General features: G+C 43.3%; 1 protein-coding gene across 1 annotated transcript in view; it reads right to left on the reverse strand.

The window, feature by feature from the left end:
- Positions 1-8,605: 8,605 nt before the first annotated feature.
- syt9b (synaptotagmin IXb) overlaps positions 8,606-17,752 on the reverse strand; it is a 143,679-nt gene continuing 134,532 nt past the window's right edge. Inside the window, exon 7 of the mRNA XM_063063116.1 lies at positions 8,606-8,762. Within this exon, the coding sequence (XP_062919186.1) occupies positions 8,694-8,762 (69 nt within the window). The 3' untranslated portion in view covers positions 8,606-8,693. The remainder of the gene's footprint in view (positions 8,763-17,752) is intronic.

Here is a 17,752-nt window from a genome sequence, read left to right on the forward strand (position 1 = left end):
GGGTGGAATGCGTGTTCTAGCACGTGTGTTTTACCGTGTATTACTGTCAGGTGGAATGTGTGTTGTGATACAGGTTACTGTCGGGTGGAACAAGTGTTGTAGCATGTGTTTTACCACGCGTTACAGCCAGGGTGGAAAATTCTTTGGAGAATCAGTTTATAAAATGTCTGGCCAGATTTTTTATTTAGGCAGTGACAGTGCCCCTTTCAGACAGATCTTTCAACTATTCAATTATTCTTGTATTCTCTTCCCCCACCCCTCCACATCAGAATTAGCAAGACATTGTGTTAATAAGTTGTACCTGGATTGTAATAATGTTGCGAGGGTTTTATGAGGCCAGTACGATGGTGTAGTAGTTGCTGTCCTTTATATTTATTTTTCACATGTACAGTACTGTTCAAAAGTCTGAGACCCATAGATATAGCTAGGGTGCCTAAGACTTTTGCTCTCTACTGTAGTAATTTTACGTATTGCACTGTACTGCTCAGAATCAGGTTTAATATAAGCGCAATATTACATGAAATTTGTTGTTGGTGTTCGCAATCCTCCTTTTCCCTACACCACCCACAGCCCCTAGTATCTACAACTCTTGAACAACATTGGTGGGCCAAAGGACCTGACCTTAAGCAGTTCTTTCTTATCAACAACTGAGAGGACGTATGACCTGCCTTAAGTACAGCTTCTATCCCACTGTTATCAAACTGGTGAATGGTTCCCTAGTACAATAAGATGGAATGCTGACCTCATAATTCTACCTCATAGTGTCACAGCACCATAATGTCTGCACTTTCTCTGTAACCGTTGCACTTTATTCTGCATTCTGTAATTGTTTTACCCTATTCTACCTCAATATACTGTGTAATGATCCGATCTGTATGGACAGTATGTGAGACAAGTTTTCCACCGTACCTCAGTATTTTTAACAATAATAAACCACTTTAACCACAGAGTGATGAGAATGTTGAATGGACAGGCCATGGAGTAGTTCGTGACAAAGCAAAGCGATAGAGGCAGATATGATAGTAAATGTAATAATAATGACCCGTTTGCCCATTGCTGAATTCAACCCCTCTAGACTTTGGCTCTCTCAACCACAATGGCATTGACCCTTAACTGTCTTTGAGTTTATGGACAACTTGAAGAGAAGGTCTCTTTTGTGGACCTTAGTTCTGAAAGCTGTTTGCCTGCTTTTATAGTTTGCACAATTTGCTTTTTTTCTCTCTGCATATTGGATATTTGATGGTCTTCTTATTTTTAATGGGTCTTTTGTTTTGGGTCTGCCTGTAAGGAGACGAATCTCATGGTTGGATAATGTATACTACATACATTGATAATGTACTTTGAACTTTGAACAATAAATATTGGTCCCAATTAACTAAAATGCTTCAAAGTTATTAAAAATAACAATGCATTAAATCTTACTAATAATTTATAACTCAGAAATAGTTCTATGGCCTCACTTTAAATTGCTTTGCGTCATTTCACTTCTAGTGAATGCAATCTTTAAGACAGGTCTACCAGAGATCAAGTTCTGATCCATTAGCCAAATGGAGTCTGTAACATGTTGCGTGATCAATTAAGGAATAACTTCAACCGGCTTGTGGTAAATGGCCTATAGTTCCCAGGAAGAACATAAAACGTAGCATAGCCCTTTGGCCTATGATGTGCTGACCTTTTAACCTACTCCAAGATCAAACTTGGTCAAGGCAGGAGAATGGGGTTGAGAGGGATGATCAATCAGGCATGATGGAATGGTGGGGCAGGCTCGATGGGCCGAATGGTCTAGGTCTGCTCCCATGTTTTATATTCTCCGACAATGGACCATGGAAGAAAGTGAAGGATGAATGTAACCAGAGGGAGGTGATGAGCAGGTGAGAAGGGAAAGCATGAGAGGGTAACCAGAATGGGGAGTGGAGAAAGAGAAGAGGCAGCAAGAAGTGGACCAGGTACATTTGATAGCAAGGTGGAAGCTGAAGGCAAAGTTGATGAAATTGACAAGTTCAGCTTGGATGCAGGACGCAGCACCAATGTAGCCGTTAATGGAGGATGGAGGGATATGGACCATGTGCAAGCAGAGTGGATTAGTGTAATTAAGCATCAGTGGCTTAATTAGTTTACTGTGGGCTGAAGGGCCTTTTTGTGTGACAAATGACCATGTGACGGTAATACTCCGATCTGCTGCCCACAATATTTGCTGAACTAATTAACCTAATTATGCCTAATTAAACTAATCTCTCCTGCGGGCACATGGTTCCTGTTCTTCTATCCTCTGTACATTCATGTACTTACTTATTTTTATTTACAGAAACATCACGGCAACCAGCCCGTCTGGCCCCACAGGCCGGTGATGCCCAATTACACCCATGTGAACAACTAACCCATGGGAGGGAACTCCTGTGGTTGAGGGGAGAACGTACAGGCAGCGGTGGGAATTGAAGAAGAATTTCAGAGTCGATAATAAATGAACGTTTGAATCTCTGAGCCCGTGTCATCTGTGTTCTAATAGCAGTATGCTATCGGTATGCCTCGCTATCTATCTACAAACCTCAACCGTATCTGCCTCCTCTACCGTCCCTGGCAGTACATTCTACGAACCCACCACTCCGTGTAAAGAAAAAACATTTGCACTGCACGTCACATCTCCTTTGAACTCCTTTCACCCCACTTCCCCCCACCCCACCACCCACTTAAATAAATGCTCTCTGGTATTAGGTACTTACTTATTGAGATACATCACAGAATATGTCTTTCTGGCCTTCTAGCCATGCCAGCCAGCAACCCCCTGATTTAATCCTGGCTTAATCATGGGAAAATTTACAATGACCAGCTGGTACTTTGGACTTCTCCGTGGATTGTCACCTTGTCGTGGTGGAGAAGCTTGTGTGGTCCTGTGATCCCGAGAGCGATGCCGTCTGGAGCTATGCTCCTGGTAGGGTCACCCATGGCGGTAAGGTCGAGGGTGAGGTCCCTGACAAAGAACAATCCAACCAAGACCTCAACGGTGGAACAGGGAGAAGAGGTTACTTTGAACTCAACGGCTGTGAAGGCGGATGAAGGCTGCAACAAATCCATCAGCTCCCATCATCGTGGTTTCCATGCCATTGGAATCAGTTGGTTGATTTGTGAAGTATCGTGTGCTTCTTGGAGTGCAACATCAAGTACACGTTAAACAAATACACGCACAGGCATCTTCACTCTGTGGGCCACTTCTTCAGAACGAAGACCATCATCCTCGACCTCGAGGGATAGCCATGATGACGACGACTTCTTTGGAGTGTGGGAGGAAACCAGAGCATCCAGAGGAAACCCATGCAGTCGTGGGGAGAACGTACAAACTCCTCACAGAAAGCAGCGCGCATTGAACACGGATTGCCTGTATTGTAAAGCGTGGTGTTCACCCCATGTCTATGATGCTCATCATCTTGAAATTCTACCAGAATGGTCTTTACAATGCTGGGTGGCGGGTGGAGATACATCCCTACAAAAGGAGGTGTAAGGCACTCCTTTGCTGCGCTAGCCTGCAAATCACCCTTGGGCGAGGTGTAGCACCTGCTTAGCCCCCTGATCAAGGTCACATGGTCCATGGGAGCAGGTGGCAGGTGGTGCATACCACAAGTTCTGGTTATGTGACCACTGATGCCAGGCAGACAACCTCTGAAGAGTATTGATAATGGATCAGGTCACCTGTCTTGTAAAGACACTGCCCAGAAGAAGTCAATGGCAAACCACTTCTGCAGAAAAATTTTTCCAAGAACAATCCATAAATAGATAGGTTGCTATACAGTGTGGCTCAGCGGACCGGAAGGGCCTGTATTCTAAACAAATAGACAAACACGTAAGTAACATTTACGGATCTGAACTCAGGATAATTAGTTTAAGAACTGAGTTTTGGATCTCCACCTGGTAATGGAATGCAATACATTCCTACATCAGTCAAACTCCTGTTGAAGCCATCCAAGTCCCTGTACCCTCCAGACAATTCTGGCCTATTGTATTCCTGGCCACACGTTCTTCTCTCTGAAAACACTGGACAGATCTCCCTCTCACACTTTTTTCCCTCTGAAACTCTGGCCTGATCCCCCTCTCACATGTTCTTCCCTCTGAAACTCTGGTCTGATCTCCCTCTCACACGTTCTTCCCTCTGAAAACACTGGACAGATCTCCCTCTCACACATTCTTCCCTCTGGAACTCTGGCCTGATCTCCCTCTCACACGTTCTTCCCTCTGAAAACACTGCTTGTGTTCTGTTCACTGGCCAACAGTGCTTGACTACGTACATTGTCCCTGAGTTCTGCCCACAGAAGGTGGAGGGTGGTTGTAGGTGGAGTGTATTCTGCCTGGACATTGGTAACCAGTGACCAGTGGTTTTCCACAGGGATCTGTTCTGAGATCCCTGCTCTTCATGATGTTTATAAATGACTTGGAATGGAAAGTGGAAAGGTGGGTTTGGAGATGACACAAAGGTCGATGGTCTTGTGGATAATGTAGGTTGCCATGGGTTGCAACGGGATATTGATAGGATGTAGAGCTGGGCTGAGGGTGGCAGATGGTGTTCGATCTGCAAAAGTGTGAAATAATACTGGTTGGAAGGTCAAACAGGAGGCAGAGTATAAGGTTAAGGGCTGGATTCTTTGCAGTGTGGAGGAACAGAGGAATCATGGGGTCCACGTCCAAGTTGATAGGGTGGTTAAGAAGGTAAATGGTGTGTTGGTCTTTATTAGTCGGAGGATTGAGTTCAAAAGCCACGAGGTAAAGTTGTATCTCTATAAAATTGTGCTTAGACCACACTTGGAAAACTGTGTTCAATTCTGGTTCCATTCAATTCAATTCAGGCTTAATTGCCATTCAATCATACATGAATACCCATGAATACAGCCAAACCAAACAGTGTTACTCCAGGGCCAAGTGCAAAACACAGCACCAACAGTCATACACAGCTCAAGGCACAAATAGCACATATAAAATACCAGTAAAATACAGTCACACAAAAAAACTACAGTCCAAGATCCCTGAGTCCATGAATATTGCAGTAATCTGCAATCTGACACAATATGCTGACTGAATACTGGGGGGCAGCACCGACTCCAGTTTGGACGCCACACCACACCGTCCATGGTATTCCAGTGCAGTGCACCAACTTCAACACCTCTCCCCCAGGGTGACTACAAACAGGTGACGCTACAGCTTGAGGCCCAGTCCTTACCCATGACTGAGGCCACGCAGCGCCTCCGCCATCCGCCAGTGTATCAGTGAATCGGACTTGCAGCATTCCACATCAGCAATGCCCAACAGGGTCTTGTGATCAATAGAAAGGTGACCAAGACGATCAGCTACTGTTAGACCGCACACCTCCTTCGCTCACTGACTCCTCTGACGCAGGCAGCAGTATGATCCGCATCAAGCCCCGCTCTTCTGCCAATGAACAGAAGACGATAGGGTAGATCTGCAGCACTCCAAGTTCTCGATGTCCAACATGGTCTTACGATTGTGAAAAAAATACATCTACAAAAGACAATAACACCTCTGGTTGGCCCCGTAGAAGCTGTTGCACCTGAGCACACCACCATCATCGCTTGTTACCTGGTTGCCTCATTATAGGAAACACCTGGAAGCTTTAGAGAAGGTGCAAAGGAGATTTACCGGGATGTTGCCTGTATTATAAAGGTCATGGGGAGAAGGCCCGGAACTGGGATTGAGGAGGAGACAGAGAAAAGGATCAGCCATGATTGAATGGCAGAGCAGACTCGATGGGCCAGATGGCCTAATTCTGCTCCTATGTCTTATGGTCTTATTATCTTCTGAGGAAAAGTTGAGTGAGCTAGGGCTTTTTCCTTTAGAGCGAAGGAGGATGAGAGGTAACTTGAGAGAGGTGTATATCTAGAGTGGACAGCAGCGCCTTTTTTTTCAGGACGGCAAATACATTAGAGACTTTTAAGGAATGTTTAGATAGGTACATGGATATAAGTAATATGAAGCGATATGGACATGGTGTTAAAATGTCACCACACCATCGTGGGCCAAAGGTCCATAGTGTACTATTCTATATTCTATGATGTTTCAATGTTAAAATTCCCATGCTTATTTTTTTAAACTTTTCATGGTCTCTATACTCCCTTTCTGTTCAACACCCCTACAACACTGAGCTTCTTCAACCGTTGAACTACAGTAAATTACCCTTGAATTCGGAAACATGAGTGCCTGCAAATGTTAGAATCCAGAACAAAAATCCTTGGATTTAGCTTTCAACTCCAGAAACTCCTTTCTTCTGCTGTCAAGGACTTACACCTCGGAGGCTCCTTTCTAAACTTCTCCAGCTTCAAGGCACAAGATTCTGCAGATGCTGGAAATCTTGAGAAACACACACAAAATGCCAGTGGGACTCAGCAGTTCAGACAGCATCTATGGAGGGGAGTAAACATCGATGTTCCAGACTCGTCAATGGAACTGGAAAAGAAGGGGGCAGAAGCTGAAATAAGAAAGTGGGGGGAGGGAGGTGCGAGGAGAGCAAGCTAGCAGGTGATAGGTAACCAAAACCAGGTTAGGGGAAAAGTGGGTGATGGGGGGATGAAGGAAGAAGCTGGAAGGGGATAGGTGGAATAGGTAAAGTGCTGAAGAAGAAAGAATCCGATAGCCTGTGGAGAAATGGAAGCAAGAGGGAACTATAGCAAGGTAATGGCCAGGTGAGGACAGGAGAAGGGGTAAGAGGGGAATAAGAATAGAGAATGTTAAAAAAGTGAGAAGGGGAGAGAAGGGGGATAAATTACCAAAAATGAGAGAAATTGATGTTCATGCCATCAAGTTGGCGGCTACTCAGAAAGAACATGAAATGTTGCTCCTCCAGCCTAGGTGGGCCTCATTGTGGCAGTAGAGGAAGCCATGGACTGACATCTCGGAATGGGAATGGGAAGCTGAATTGAGATGGGTAACGACCAGGACATCTCGCCTTTTGTGGTGGACAGAGTGAAGGCTCCAAACAGCGACTCTTCATTACTTTCCATAGATGCTGCCTGATCTGCTGAATTCCTCTACCATTTTGTGACTGTTCTACTTTAAGATGTTGTTTTCTTCACCAGCCTTCGAACATCTGGCACAATGTTTTCTTGGCTGCCTCGGCCACAGTTATATCCTGTTTATCAGCACTCATGTGAATTACCTCGGGAGGCCTCTGTTACCCGAAGGTCACCGTATACACTCAACTTTGGTAAAATTTATTAGTGAATTATGAAGTAAATGTCATGGTAAGCATTAACACAAACAAGTTCTTGTCAAAATTGTATCTTTTATTAGGAACTGAGTTTTTTTTTACATAACGTATGTTTATAAAGAATAAATCACAGCACATTTAAATTGCAATTTTTTTATATAATAAGAAAAAGGAATTTATTTTGCCTTAAAAATGAATCTCACCAAAAACTGGATGAATATAAGTGCTGACATTTTGTCTCCAGAGTAGAAATAACAGCTCTTCTTGCTATAAATTAAGGCCGTAAGACCATAAGACATAGGAGCAGAATTAGGCTATTTGGCCCATCGAGTCTGCTCCACCATTCCACCATGATTGATTTATTATACCTCTCAACCCCCTTCTCCCCATAACTATTGACACCCTTACGAATCAAGAACCTATCAACCTCTGCTATAAAAACACCCAATGACTTGGCCTCCACAGCCGTCTGTGGTGATGAATTCCACAGATTCAACACCTTCTGGCGAAATAAATTGTTCCTCATCTCCATTCTAAAGGGATATTCCTCTGTGCCCTATGGTCTTAGACTTCCCCACTACTGGAAACATCCTCTCCACATCCATTCTGTCTAGGCTTTTCAATACTTGGTAGATTTCAATAAGATCCCCCTTCATTCTTCAAAACTCCAGTGAAAGCTCCAGGCTCAGAGCTGTCAGAAGCTCCTCGTCTAGTAAACCTTTCATTACTGGGATCATTCTTGTAATCCTCCTCTGGACTCTTTCAGTAATGGAGATATCCTTTCTATGTCCACTTTATCCAGGCTATTGAGTATCCAGTAGATTTCAATGAGACCCCCTTCAGCCTTGTGAACTCCAGTGGGTATAGGCCCAGAGCCATCAAACACTCCTCATGTGTTGATACTTTCATTGCTGGGATCATTGTCATAAAGCTCTTGTGGATCTCCCACTATTGGAAATATCCTCTCCATAACACTCTATCCCAGCCTTCCAGTATCTAGTAGGTTTCAATGAGATTTCCTCTCATCATTGTGAACTCAAGCAGGTACAGGCCCAGAGCCATCAAACACTCCTCATATGCTGCATTAAAGTAGTTTGGTTTCATTTTAATGGCAGATGTGGTCATAATTAATAGAGACCAAATAATACAGTCACATATTGGGACGACTAACAAAAAAAAACCCACTGCCATCATCAGGAAGGATATTATCAAAATCTTTCCTCACAATGGTTCACAGGTCACCAAACAGTGACATAGTAAGTGGTTACCCAGATATGATTAACTAGCATGCAACTGAATACAATGTCTTCATGCACGGGAAATTAAAAACAGGAAGATAGAGGGGAAAAAATAACATTTTCTGATTTGGGCCATTGTCAGAGAATTCCCAGTGCTCCGGCCTTTCCTGATTACAAGCCTTCAGGAATGTTTGTGATAAGGATCCTTGTGAAGTTCCTTGACGAGTTCCTGGGAGCTCCTCGCCCCTCTCTCAAGGAGATGGCGCAGTCTTCAGGGAATTATAGGACCCCTGGTTGCCGACAGAAGATGGCCCCAGCCACTGTGTTACAAAGACGTGAACAAAAAAAGATAGCATTAGATTCATCCTTATGTAGGCTGAGGAAGTAAAATCATAGCTCCAGCATTGTCTCTCTCTCCATTCACTTTTCCGTTGGCATTGGAATTGGTTTATTATTGTCACGTGTACTGAGACACGGTGCAAAGCTTGTCTTGTATACTGTTTATACAGATCAAACTACTACATAGAGTACTGAACTAGAACAAGGTTAAAAATAACCAAGTACAGAATAAAGTGTAACAGCTACAGAGGAAGCGCAGTGTAAAATTCAAAGTAGAAAGTAAATTTATCATGAAAGTTTGCAGAAGAAGAATCTCAGAGGTGTAAACTACATACATACTTTGATAATAAATGCACCTTGAACGTTAAATATGTCACCATATACTATCTTGAGATTCATTCTCTTGCAGTCATTCACAGTAGAACAAAGAAATACAATAAAATCAGTGAAAAACTACACACAAAGGCTGACAAAAGAAGACAAACTGAAAACTAAAAAAAATAATAATACTGACAAGATGAGTTGAAGAGTCCTTGGGAATGAGTCTATGGGTTGTGGAATCAGTTCATTGTTGGGGTGAGTGAAGTTGTAGGCTCAGGTTCAGGAGGGTAATAACTGTTCCTGAACCTGCTACTTGCCCAGGTTTGACCCATACCTTTCCTGTACAGACACTTGGCCAAGTACCTTCTAAATGTTGTTAATGTACCTTCCACAACCACGTTCTCTGGCAGCTTGTTCCATGTACTGCCATTCTCTGGGTGAGAGAAGTTGCTCCTCAGGTTTCTATTAAATTTCTCCCCTCTCCCCTCTCCCCTCTCACCTTAAACCTTCTGCCCACTGGTTGAGCATCCAAGCTGGTGCAGCCTTTCATTGAGTCTGCTATGGCTATTATTATATAAATTTATTGAGTGTGCTGCAAGAAAATGGATCTCAGGGTTGTATATGGTAACATATATATGCATGTACTTGGCTAATAAATTTACTTTGAAATTTGAAAGAGACTTGACGAAGTCCCTTGGCCTGAAACATCAACCATCCATTTCCCACTGCCTGATCCACTGAGTTCCTCCAGAATTGTGTGTGTGTGTGTGTGTGTGTGTGTCTGTGTGTGGTGTGTGTGTGAATATCTGTGGGTGTGTGTGTGTGTGTGTGTGTTTATCCAGATTTCCCACATCTGCAGTCTCCCTTGTGTTACAGAAAGAGGTCTTGCCAAATACAATTCTGACAGTGGATACAGAGACGGTGAATTCTGTTTCACTCCAGTTGATTCCATTGGCCTCGTTCCCACTGCAATTTCAACAGAAATCACTATTTGACCTCCAAAATAAGAAAACTGTAATATAACCCTGTTCCCAAGGAGATTTCTGTGACAGGAATACATCCAGGCAGTGTGAGTTGACTCAATGATTTCCTTGTCTTCAGTCTATCATGGGGGGATATATCTGGCAGGGTCCCAGAGAATCACTCCTCCCTTCCACCCCAAGCTGGACATTTGCTGAATGAAATGCTGGCAGTGAAATAAAGATGTTGTCGTGCCAATGCAAACTTCCTGCCAGGCCTGATGGAATCTTATGGAAGGCAAGATGTAACTAGCGGCTCAGAGAAGGATGTATTATACTTGGGCTAAGGGCAGAATGGGTTCAGGGACAACGAGGAGAAGCAGAGGGTGAGAAGAGAGACAACACAGGCACAGGAGGTACAAACTTCCTCCGGATTCAAAAAACAATGACTTAGGGCAGCACAAGGTCATCAGACCATCAGACCATAGACATGGGAGCAGAATTAAGCCATTAAGCACACTGAGTCTGCCCCACCGTCCCATCATGGCTGATTAATTTTTCACTCCCAGCCCCATTGTCCTGCCTTCTCCCTGTAACCATTGACATTCTAATGAGAGAACCTACCTACCTCCACATTAAATTCACACAAGGACTTGCCTCCACAGCTGTCTGTGACAATGAATTCCATAGATACACCACTCTCTGGCTGAAGAAATTCCTCCTCATCCCTGTTCTAAAGGACATCATTCTATTCTGAGGCTGTGCCCTCTGGAACTAGATTCCCTCACTGTAGGAAATGTCCTCTCCATATCCAGATCTTCCAAAATTGTTAGGTTTCAATTCATTATTCTAAACTCCAGTGAGTACAGGCCCAGGGCCATTAAATTTTCTTTCATTCATAGGATCATTCTCATAAACCTCTCCTGGACCCTCTCTAATGCCAGCACATCCTTTCTTGAGATAAGGAGCCCAAAACTGCTCACAGTACACCAAGTTTAAAGCCTCATCATCACATCCTTGCCTCAGCATTATATCCTGTTTTTACTTCCCCACAATGAATGACAGCATGGAGGCACATCTCTGCTAAAGGTGTAGGGCACTTCTTCCCTCCGCTAGCCTGCAGGTCACCCTCAGGCAAGGTGTAGCACCTGCTTAGCCCTCGATCAAGCTCACGTGAAGCCATGGAAACAGGTGGTGGGTGGTCGTATGAGCAGCCGGTGCAGATCACAAGTCCTGGTTATGCGACCACTGACACCAGGCAGACAATCTCTGAAGAGTATTGATAATGGGTGGGGTCACCTGTCTTGTAAAGACACTGCCCAGAAGGCAATGGCAAACCACTTCTGTAGAAAAATTTGCCAAGAACAATCATGATCATGAGACCATGATCCCCCACGTCATACGACACAACACATAATGAATGAATAGGTACTGAGTTCTGACTCACATCCACCCTCCTTTGAGTCTATAGCCCATTAGTTTGGATTTGCGTTCTCTGCTCACTTCCAGGAACTATATTGCCTGTCTCCGTCAGCTCAGGATGCTAGAAAGGTTGCTGCACACTTTACAACTTCGAAGTTCAAAGTGTATTTATTATTAAAGTACATGTTTTGTATGTCACCATGTACTACTCTGAGATTCATTTTCTGGTAGGCATTTACAGAAAAATAAAGGAATACATTAGAATCTCTAAAGAAAAAACCATACGTAACTAAGACTGACAAGTGACAAATGTGCAAAAGAGGACAAATTGTGTAAATAATAAATATATTAAATAAATAAATAATTCAGAGAACATGTAAAGTCCCTGAAAGATCACAAGACCATAGGATTAAGGAGCAGAATTAGGCCATTTGGTGTATCGAGTCTGCTCCATTGTTTCATCATGGCTGATTCATTTTCCTGTCAGCCCCAATCTCCTGCCTTCTGCCCGTATTCCTTCATGGTCTGACTAACCAACAATCTATCAGCCTCTGCCTTAAATATACCCAGTGGTTTGGCCTTTGCAGCTGCCTGCGACAACGAGTTCCACAGATTCACTACCCTCTGGCTAAAGAAATTCCTCCTCATCTCCATTCTAAGTGTACATGCCTCTATGTTGAGGCTGTGTCCTCTGGTCATAGACTCTTCCACCATAGGAAATGTCCTTGCCACATCCACTCTATCCAGGCTTTTCAATAGCTTTCAATGAGGTCACCCTTTATTCTTCTCAATTCCAGTGAATAGAGGCCCAGAGCCATCAAACGATCCTCATATGACAAAAAAGTAGGACTGCAGTTTGTGGAGTCAGTTCAGAGTTGCAGTGCAGGAGTAAGTTGGGAAAAAGAACTGTTCCTGAGCTTGCTGGTGTGGGACCTAAGGCTTCTGTATCTCCTGCCTGATGGTAGTGGTGAGAGGAGAGCATGGTCTGGATGGTGGGGGTCCTCAATGATGGATGCTGCTTTCTTGTGGTAGTACTCCTCGCAGGTGGCGGGGAGGTCTTTGCCTGTGACGGAAAGGGCTGGATTCATCATTTTCTGTAAATGTCTCTATTCCTGAGTTTAAAAGGTTAAAGACTGAGTAAAGCCCCAGCTGCTCACTGTTCCTCTCCACGCGAGAACACCAGAAGGGTGTGAAATGCAAGCCGGAATCTTCTCTCACATAATTCCCTACTGGCTGACACGTTCCTAGGGTGAGGAGTTGAGGAGGAGAGAAGAGTTACTCATCTGCTGCAGAGTGTAGAATGGAGGCGGGGATGATACAGCGCCTTCTGCCAAGATATGGGCAATTCAGTCCTTTTCTATGTGTCTCCTGCCACCCCATCCTCCATTTCCATTCACCCTGGTGTGTTTAACCAAGGTATCCTTACCCTGTTCACTGTCTAAACACTCTCTGTGAGAGTAGTTTCCACACAGACTGGAGTCAGGACCTTCGACAGGGAAACTGGCTCTTTGGCTCTACTCCTCCATGCTATGTTACCGAGTGAGCTGGTCCGATCTGCCCATGTTTGGCCCATAGCATTCTAAACCTCTTCTATCTAAATGGACATATTGAGGTGGCTTTTAAATGTTGCTAATGTGCCCTCCTCAACCACTATTTCCAGCACCTCCCTCAGGTGAAGAAGCTTGTCCTTAATTCCTATTCCAAATCTCTGGCGAGGAGCTGGCCTTCAAGTGCGGCCTAGCTACCACGCCCAGCGGAACCATTTCTACCGACAGGAGAAAGGGCAAAGTCAGGTTACTGTCCCCTTGAAACTAGTCGCTTCAGGCAGATGGGGCCCATCAGGAGAAGGAGAATCTGATCTGAAGCCTCTGCTGCCTTGCAGTTATACCAACTCACGGGAAAGGCTTCGGGAAAAATCTGGAGCTGGAGTCCTGAAGGCAGTCCTATGTTGAGTTCATTGCTGACTGGCAACTCCTCTAACACTGCTGGTGCCAAACTGCATCGGTCTCTGCCATTCCTTTGAATTCATCATCTGCGTGGTGAGGGTGAGCCTGCTGCTTGGGCAACAGCTTGCTCTCCATATCGTACTGCCCTGGCCTGCGTATCGAACGTAGACAGCTGGGAGGTAACATCCATCGTCAATCTCGACCAAAGGAGTGCTTCAAAACCTCAAATCTCTCACCTCCGATCTTAAACCTATGCTCGCTTCTTCTTCATATTGGTAAAGTAGTAAATTGTTTCATTATTGTCACAGGTACCGAGGAACAATGGAAAAACTTGTCTGACAAACCTCCATACAGATCAATTAATTACACGGTGCATTGAGATAGAACAACGTAAAACAATAACAGACTGCAGAATAAAGTGTAATGGCTACAAAGGAAGTGCAGTGCAGGCAGACAACAATGAGAGAGCTTGTAAGGTCAAGGGTCCAGTACAGCATGCCCACACTGGGTATAACTCTCTTGAGCTGATATCTCTTTATCACAGGAGTGTATTATATTCTAGGTTGAGCAAGCGAGGGTTTTTCTCTTTGGAGCGAAGGAAGATGCAAGGTGACTTGATGGAGGTGTACCAGATGAAAAGGGACATCGATCAAGTGGAGAGCCAGAGACTTCCAGAGCCTTTTTCCTAAGGTGAAAATGGCTAATACGAGGGGGCATAATTTAAGCTGATTGGAGAAAAGTACAAGGGGGATGTCAGATGTAGGATTTTTACACAGAGGATGGTGGGTGGATGGAAAACCCTGGCAGGGTTGGTGGTAGAGACAGACATATTAGGGACATTTAAGAGACTCGTAAATTGGCACATGGTAGATGATAGAACAATAGAGGACTGTGTAGCAGGGAAGGGCTAGACTGATCTTAGAGTAGGTTAAAATTTCAGCATAACATGGTGGGCCGAAGAGCCTGTATGACATCCTGTGTTCTATGTTCTGAACCATACTCATCAGAAAGCGCCAGTGATTTTCAAAGTTCAAAGTAAATTTATTACCAAAGTGCATTTATGTCACTATATACAACCCTGAGATTTGTTTTTTTGCAGGCATTCACGGTAAATACATGAAACATAATAAAGTCAATGAAAGACCTTACCCAAAAGGACAAATAACGAAAGACAACGAACTGTGCAAATACAAAAGAAAAAAAAAGAAATAATAATAATATAAATAAGCAATCAATACCGAGAACATGAGACGAAGAGTCCTTGAAAATAAGTCCATAGGTTGTAGGAACAGTTCAGTGAAGGGGCAAGTGATGTTATCACCACTGGTTCAAGAGCCTGATGGGTGAGGGAGGAGGGAGGAGGGAGGAGGAGTGACAGGACACGAGCTATGGGACACTGGAAGAAAGGTTGCAAGGTATGGTAGTCAACACAGATGGTGTGACACAGCTGAAGGTACAGGGCAGGTTATCAGACATATGAAAGCGAAGAGTTAAAAAGCAGAAGACAGACACAGACTGTTCTTTTCCTCTAACTAATTTTATCCACCCCACATTACTATCAGCTGGCCCTCATAAACCCATCCCTCATTAACTCACTTTGGACAACTAAACCCCCAACCCACCCGCTTTTGGCATCACCTGCCAACTTTTATATTGTGACCCCTGCATCTAGCTTCTTCCTCACCGCCATCAGATTTCTGAACAGTCCATGAAGCCGTGAACACTATTTATTTTTAATGTATTTCTATTCGTAACTTATCATCTCTTATGTATTGCACTGTTCTGCTATATGTAGAACAATGAAGTTCATGACATATGTCAGTGCATCAATGGTTCTGATCAGTGACCCCCACCGAAAATCAGAACGTTCCCAGTTCTGATGAAAGGTCATCAAGATGAAATGATTATTCTGTTTTCATCTCCACATTGGCTGCCTGACCTGTTCAGTAATTCCAGCATTTTCTTTAGGAGTTTGAGGAGAGCTGGTATATCAGCAAAGACAACAGCAATTTTCTACAGAAGTACTGTGCAGAACATTTCTGGTTGCATCACTGTCTAGTATGGAGCGGCCACTGCACAGGATTGGAAAAAAGCTGCAGACAGTTGAAATTTCAGCCGGCTCTATCATGGGCACTAGCCTTCTCAGCATTGAGGACATCTTCAAAAGGTGCTGCCCCAAAGAGATGGTGTCCATCATTAAGGCCACCCACCATGCAGACTATAAGACCATAAGGTATAGGATAGGGGCAGAATTAGGCCATTTGGACCATCGAATCTGATCCACCATTTCATCATGGCTGATCCAATTTTCTTCTCAGCGCATATCTCCTGCCTTTTCCTCATATCCTTCATGCCTGACCAGTCAAGAATCTATCAATCTCCGCCTTAAACATATATAAAACCTTGGCCTCCACCGCTGCCTGTGGCAAAGAATTCCACAGATTCACAACTCTCTGGCTAAAGAAATTCCTCCTCATCTCCATTCTAAAAGTACTCTGTCCTCTGTTCCTAGACTCCCCACCATAGGAAACATCCTGTCCACATCCACTCTATCAAGACCTTTCACCATTTGATAAGTTTCGATGAGGTCACCCCTCATTCTTCAGAATTCTGGTGAACACAGGCCCAGAGTCATCAAATGTTCTTCATATGACAAGCCATTCAATCCTGGAATCATTGTCATGAACCTCCTTTAAACCCTCTCCAGTTTCAGCACATCCTTTCTAAGATAAAGGGCCCAAAACTGCTCACAATACTCCAAGTGAGGCCTCACCAGTGCTTTATAAAATCTCAACATTACAATGTGGCTTTTATATTCTAGTCCTCTTGAAATGAATGCTAACATTGGATTTGCCCGCCTCACCATGGACTCAACCTGCAAAGTAACCTTTAGGGAATCCTGCACAAGGAATCCCAATTCCTTTTGCACCTCAGTTTTTTGTACTTTCTCTCCGTTTAGAAAATAGTCAACCCTTGCATTTCTTCCACCAAAGTGCCTGACCATACATTTTCTGACATTGTATTCCATTTGCCATTTCTTTGCCCATTCTCCTAATCTGTCTAAATCCTTCTGTAGCCTCTCTACTTCCTCAAGACTACCTGCCCCTTCCTAATGTTGATAGTCAGTGTGATAGATGTAAAATTGAGACAGTTACATTGACGCATATGTTTTGGCTGTGTTCTGTATTGAAATATTTTTTGGAAATCTATTTTCTCTACAATTTCTAAAGCTTTAAAAATTAATTGACAACCTAATAAATTGACAGTTTTGTTCGGTATAATCCCTCAATATATTAATGGTATTTCTATATCAGACCAACATGCGATTGCATTTGTTACATTATTGGCCAGAAGGGCTATATAATTGAAATGGAGAGATGCCTCTGCTTCCACTTTGATACAATGGTTCTCTCAGGTCTTAGTTTGGAGAAAGTCAGAAGTCGAACTTTTGATCCTCGATTTGACTTTGAGAAAAGGTGGGGTTCATTGGTCCGCTACTATAATCTGATTTGAGTTAATTAAGATGGATTCCTTCTGACTCTTGTTTAAATGGATTTGAGTTGGCGGATTGATGTTTTTCTTTTATGGAAGCTTGTATGGTGTACAGCTCCGGGGTTGTGCTCCCAATGGGTTTTTTTTCCCTCGTTTTTTTTTGTTAGTAGGGGTTGTTTTTGTTTTAGTTAGTAGGGGTTCTTTTTTTCCTTTCTTTTTCTTCCTTAAAAATATTCTTAACACTTTATTTTTTCTTCTTATTATTGATATATTGTTTAGCTTTTTTAATCAGTTATTTGGTAATTTAATTCTTCATTGTACAGATTGACACGTTGACTTGATAACCTTAATGTATTTTTTGTTGATCTTTAATAATAATTAATAAAAAGATTTTAAAAAACTACCTGCCCCTCCACCTAGCTTCATATTGTCTGCAAACTTTACAACAAAGCCATTATCCAAATCATCGAAAAAAATCATCAAACAAAACCATCATCCAACATCATTCAAATCATTGATATATAACTTAAAAAAGAATCAGTCCCAACACTGACCCCTGTGGAACACCACTAGTCATCAGCAACCAGCCAAAAAAAGGCTCCTTTTATTCCCGTTCTTTGCCTCCTGCCCTTCGGCTAATGCTTTATCCATGCTGGAATCTTTCCTGTAATAGCATGTGCTCTTGGCTTGTTAAGCAGCCTCATGTGTAGCACCTTGTCAAAGGCCTTTTGAAAATCCAGGTAGACAATATCAACCGATTCTTCTTTGTTTATCCTGCTTATTATTTCTTCAAAGAATTATAACAGATTTGTCGGTCACGATTTTCCCTTG

The sequence above is a fragment of the Mobula hypostoma genome, chromosome 11, assembly GCF_963921235.1.
Source record: "Mobula hypostoma chromosome 11, sMobHyp1.1, whole genome shotgun sequence".
Taxonomy (NCBI): Eukaryota; Metazoa; Chordata; class Chondrichthyes; order Myliobatiformes; family Myliobatidae; genus Mobula; species Mobula hypostoma.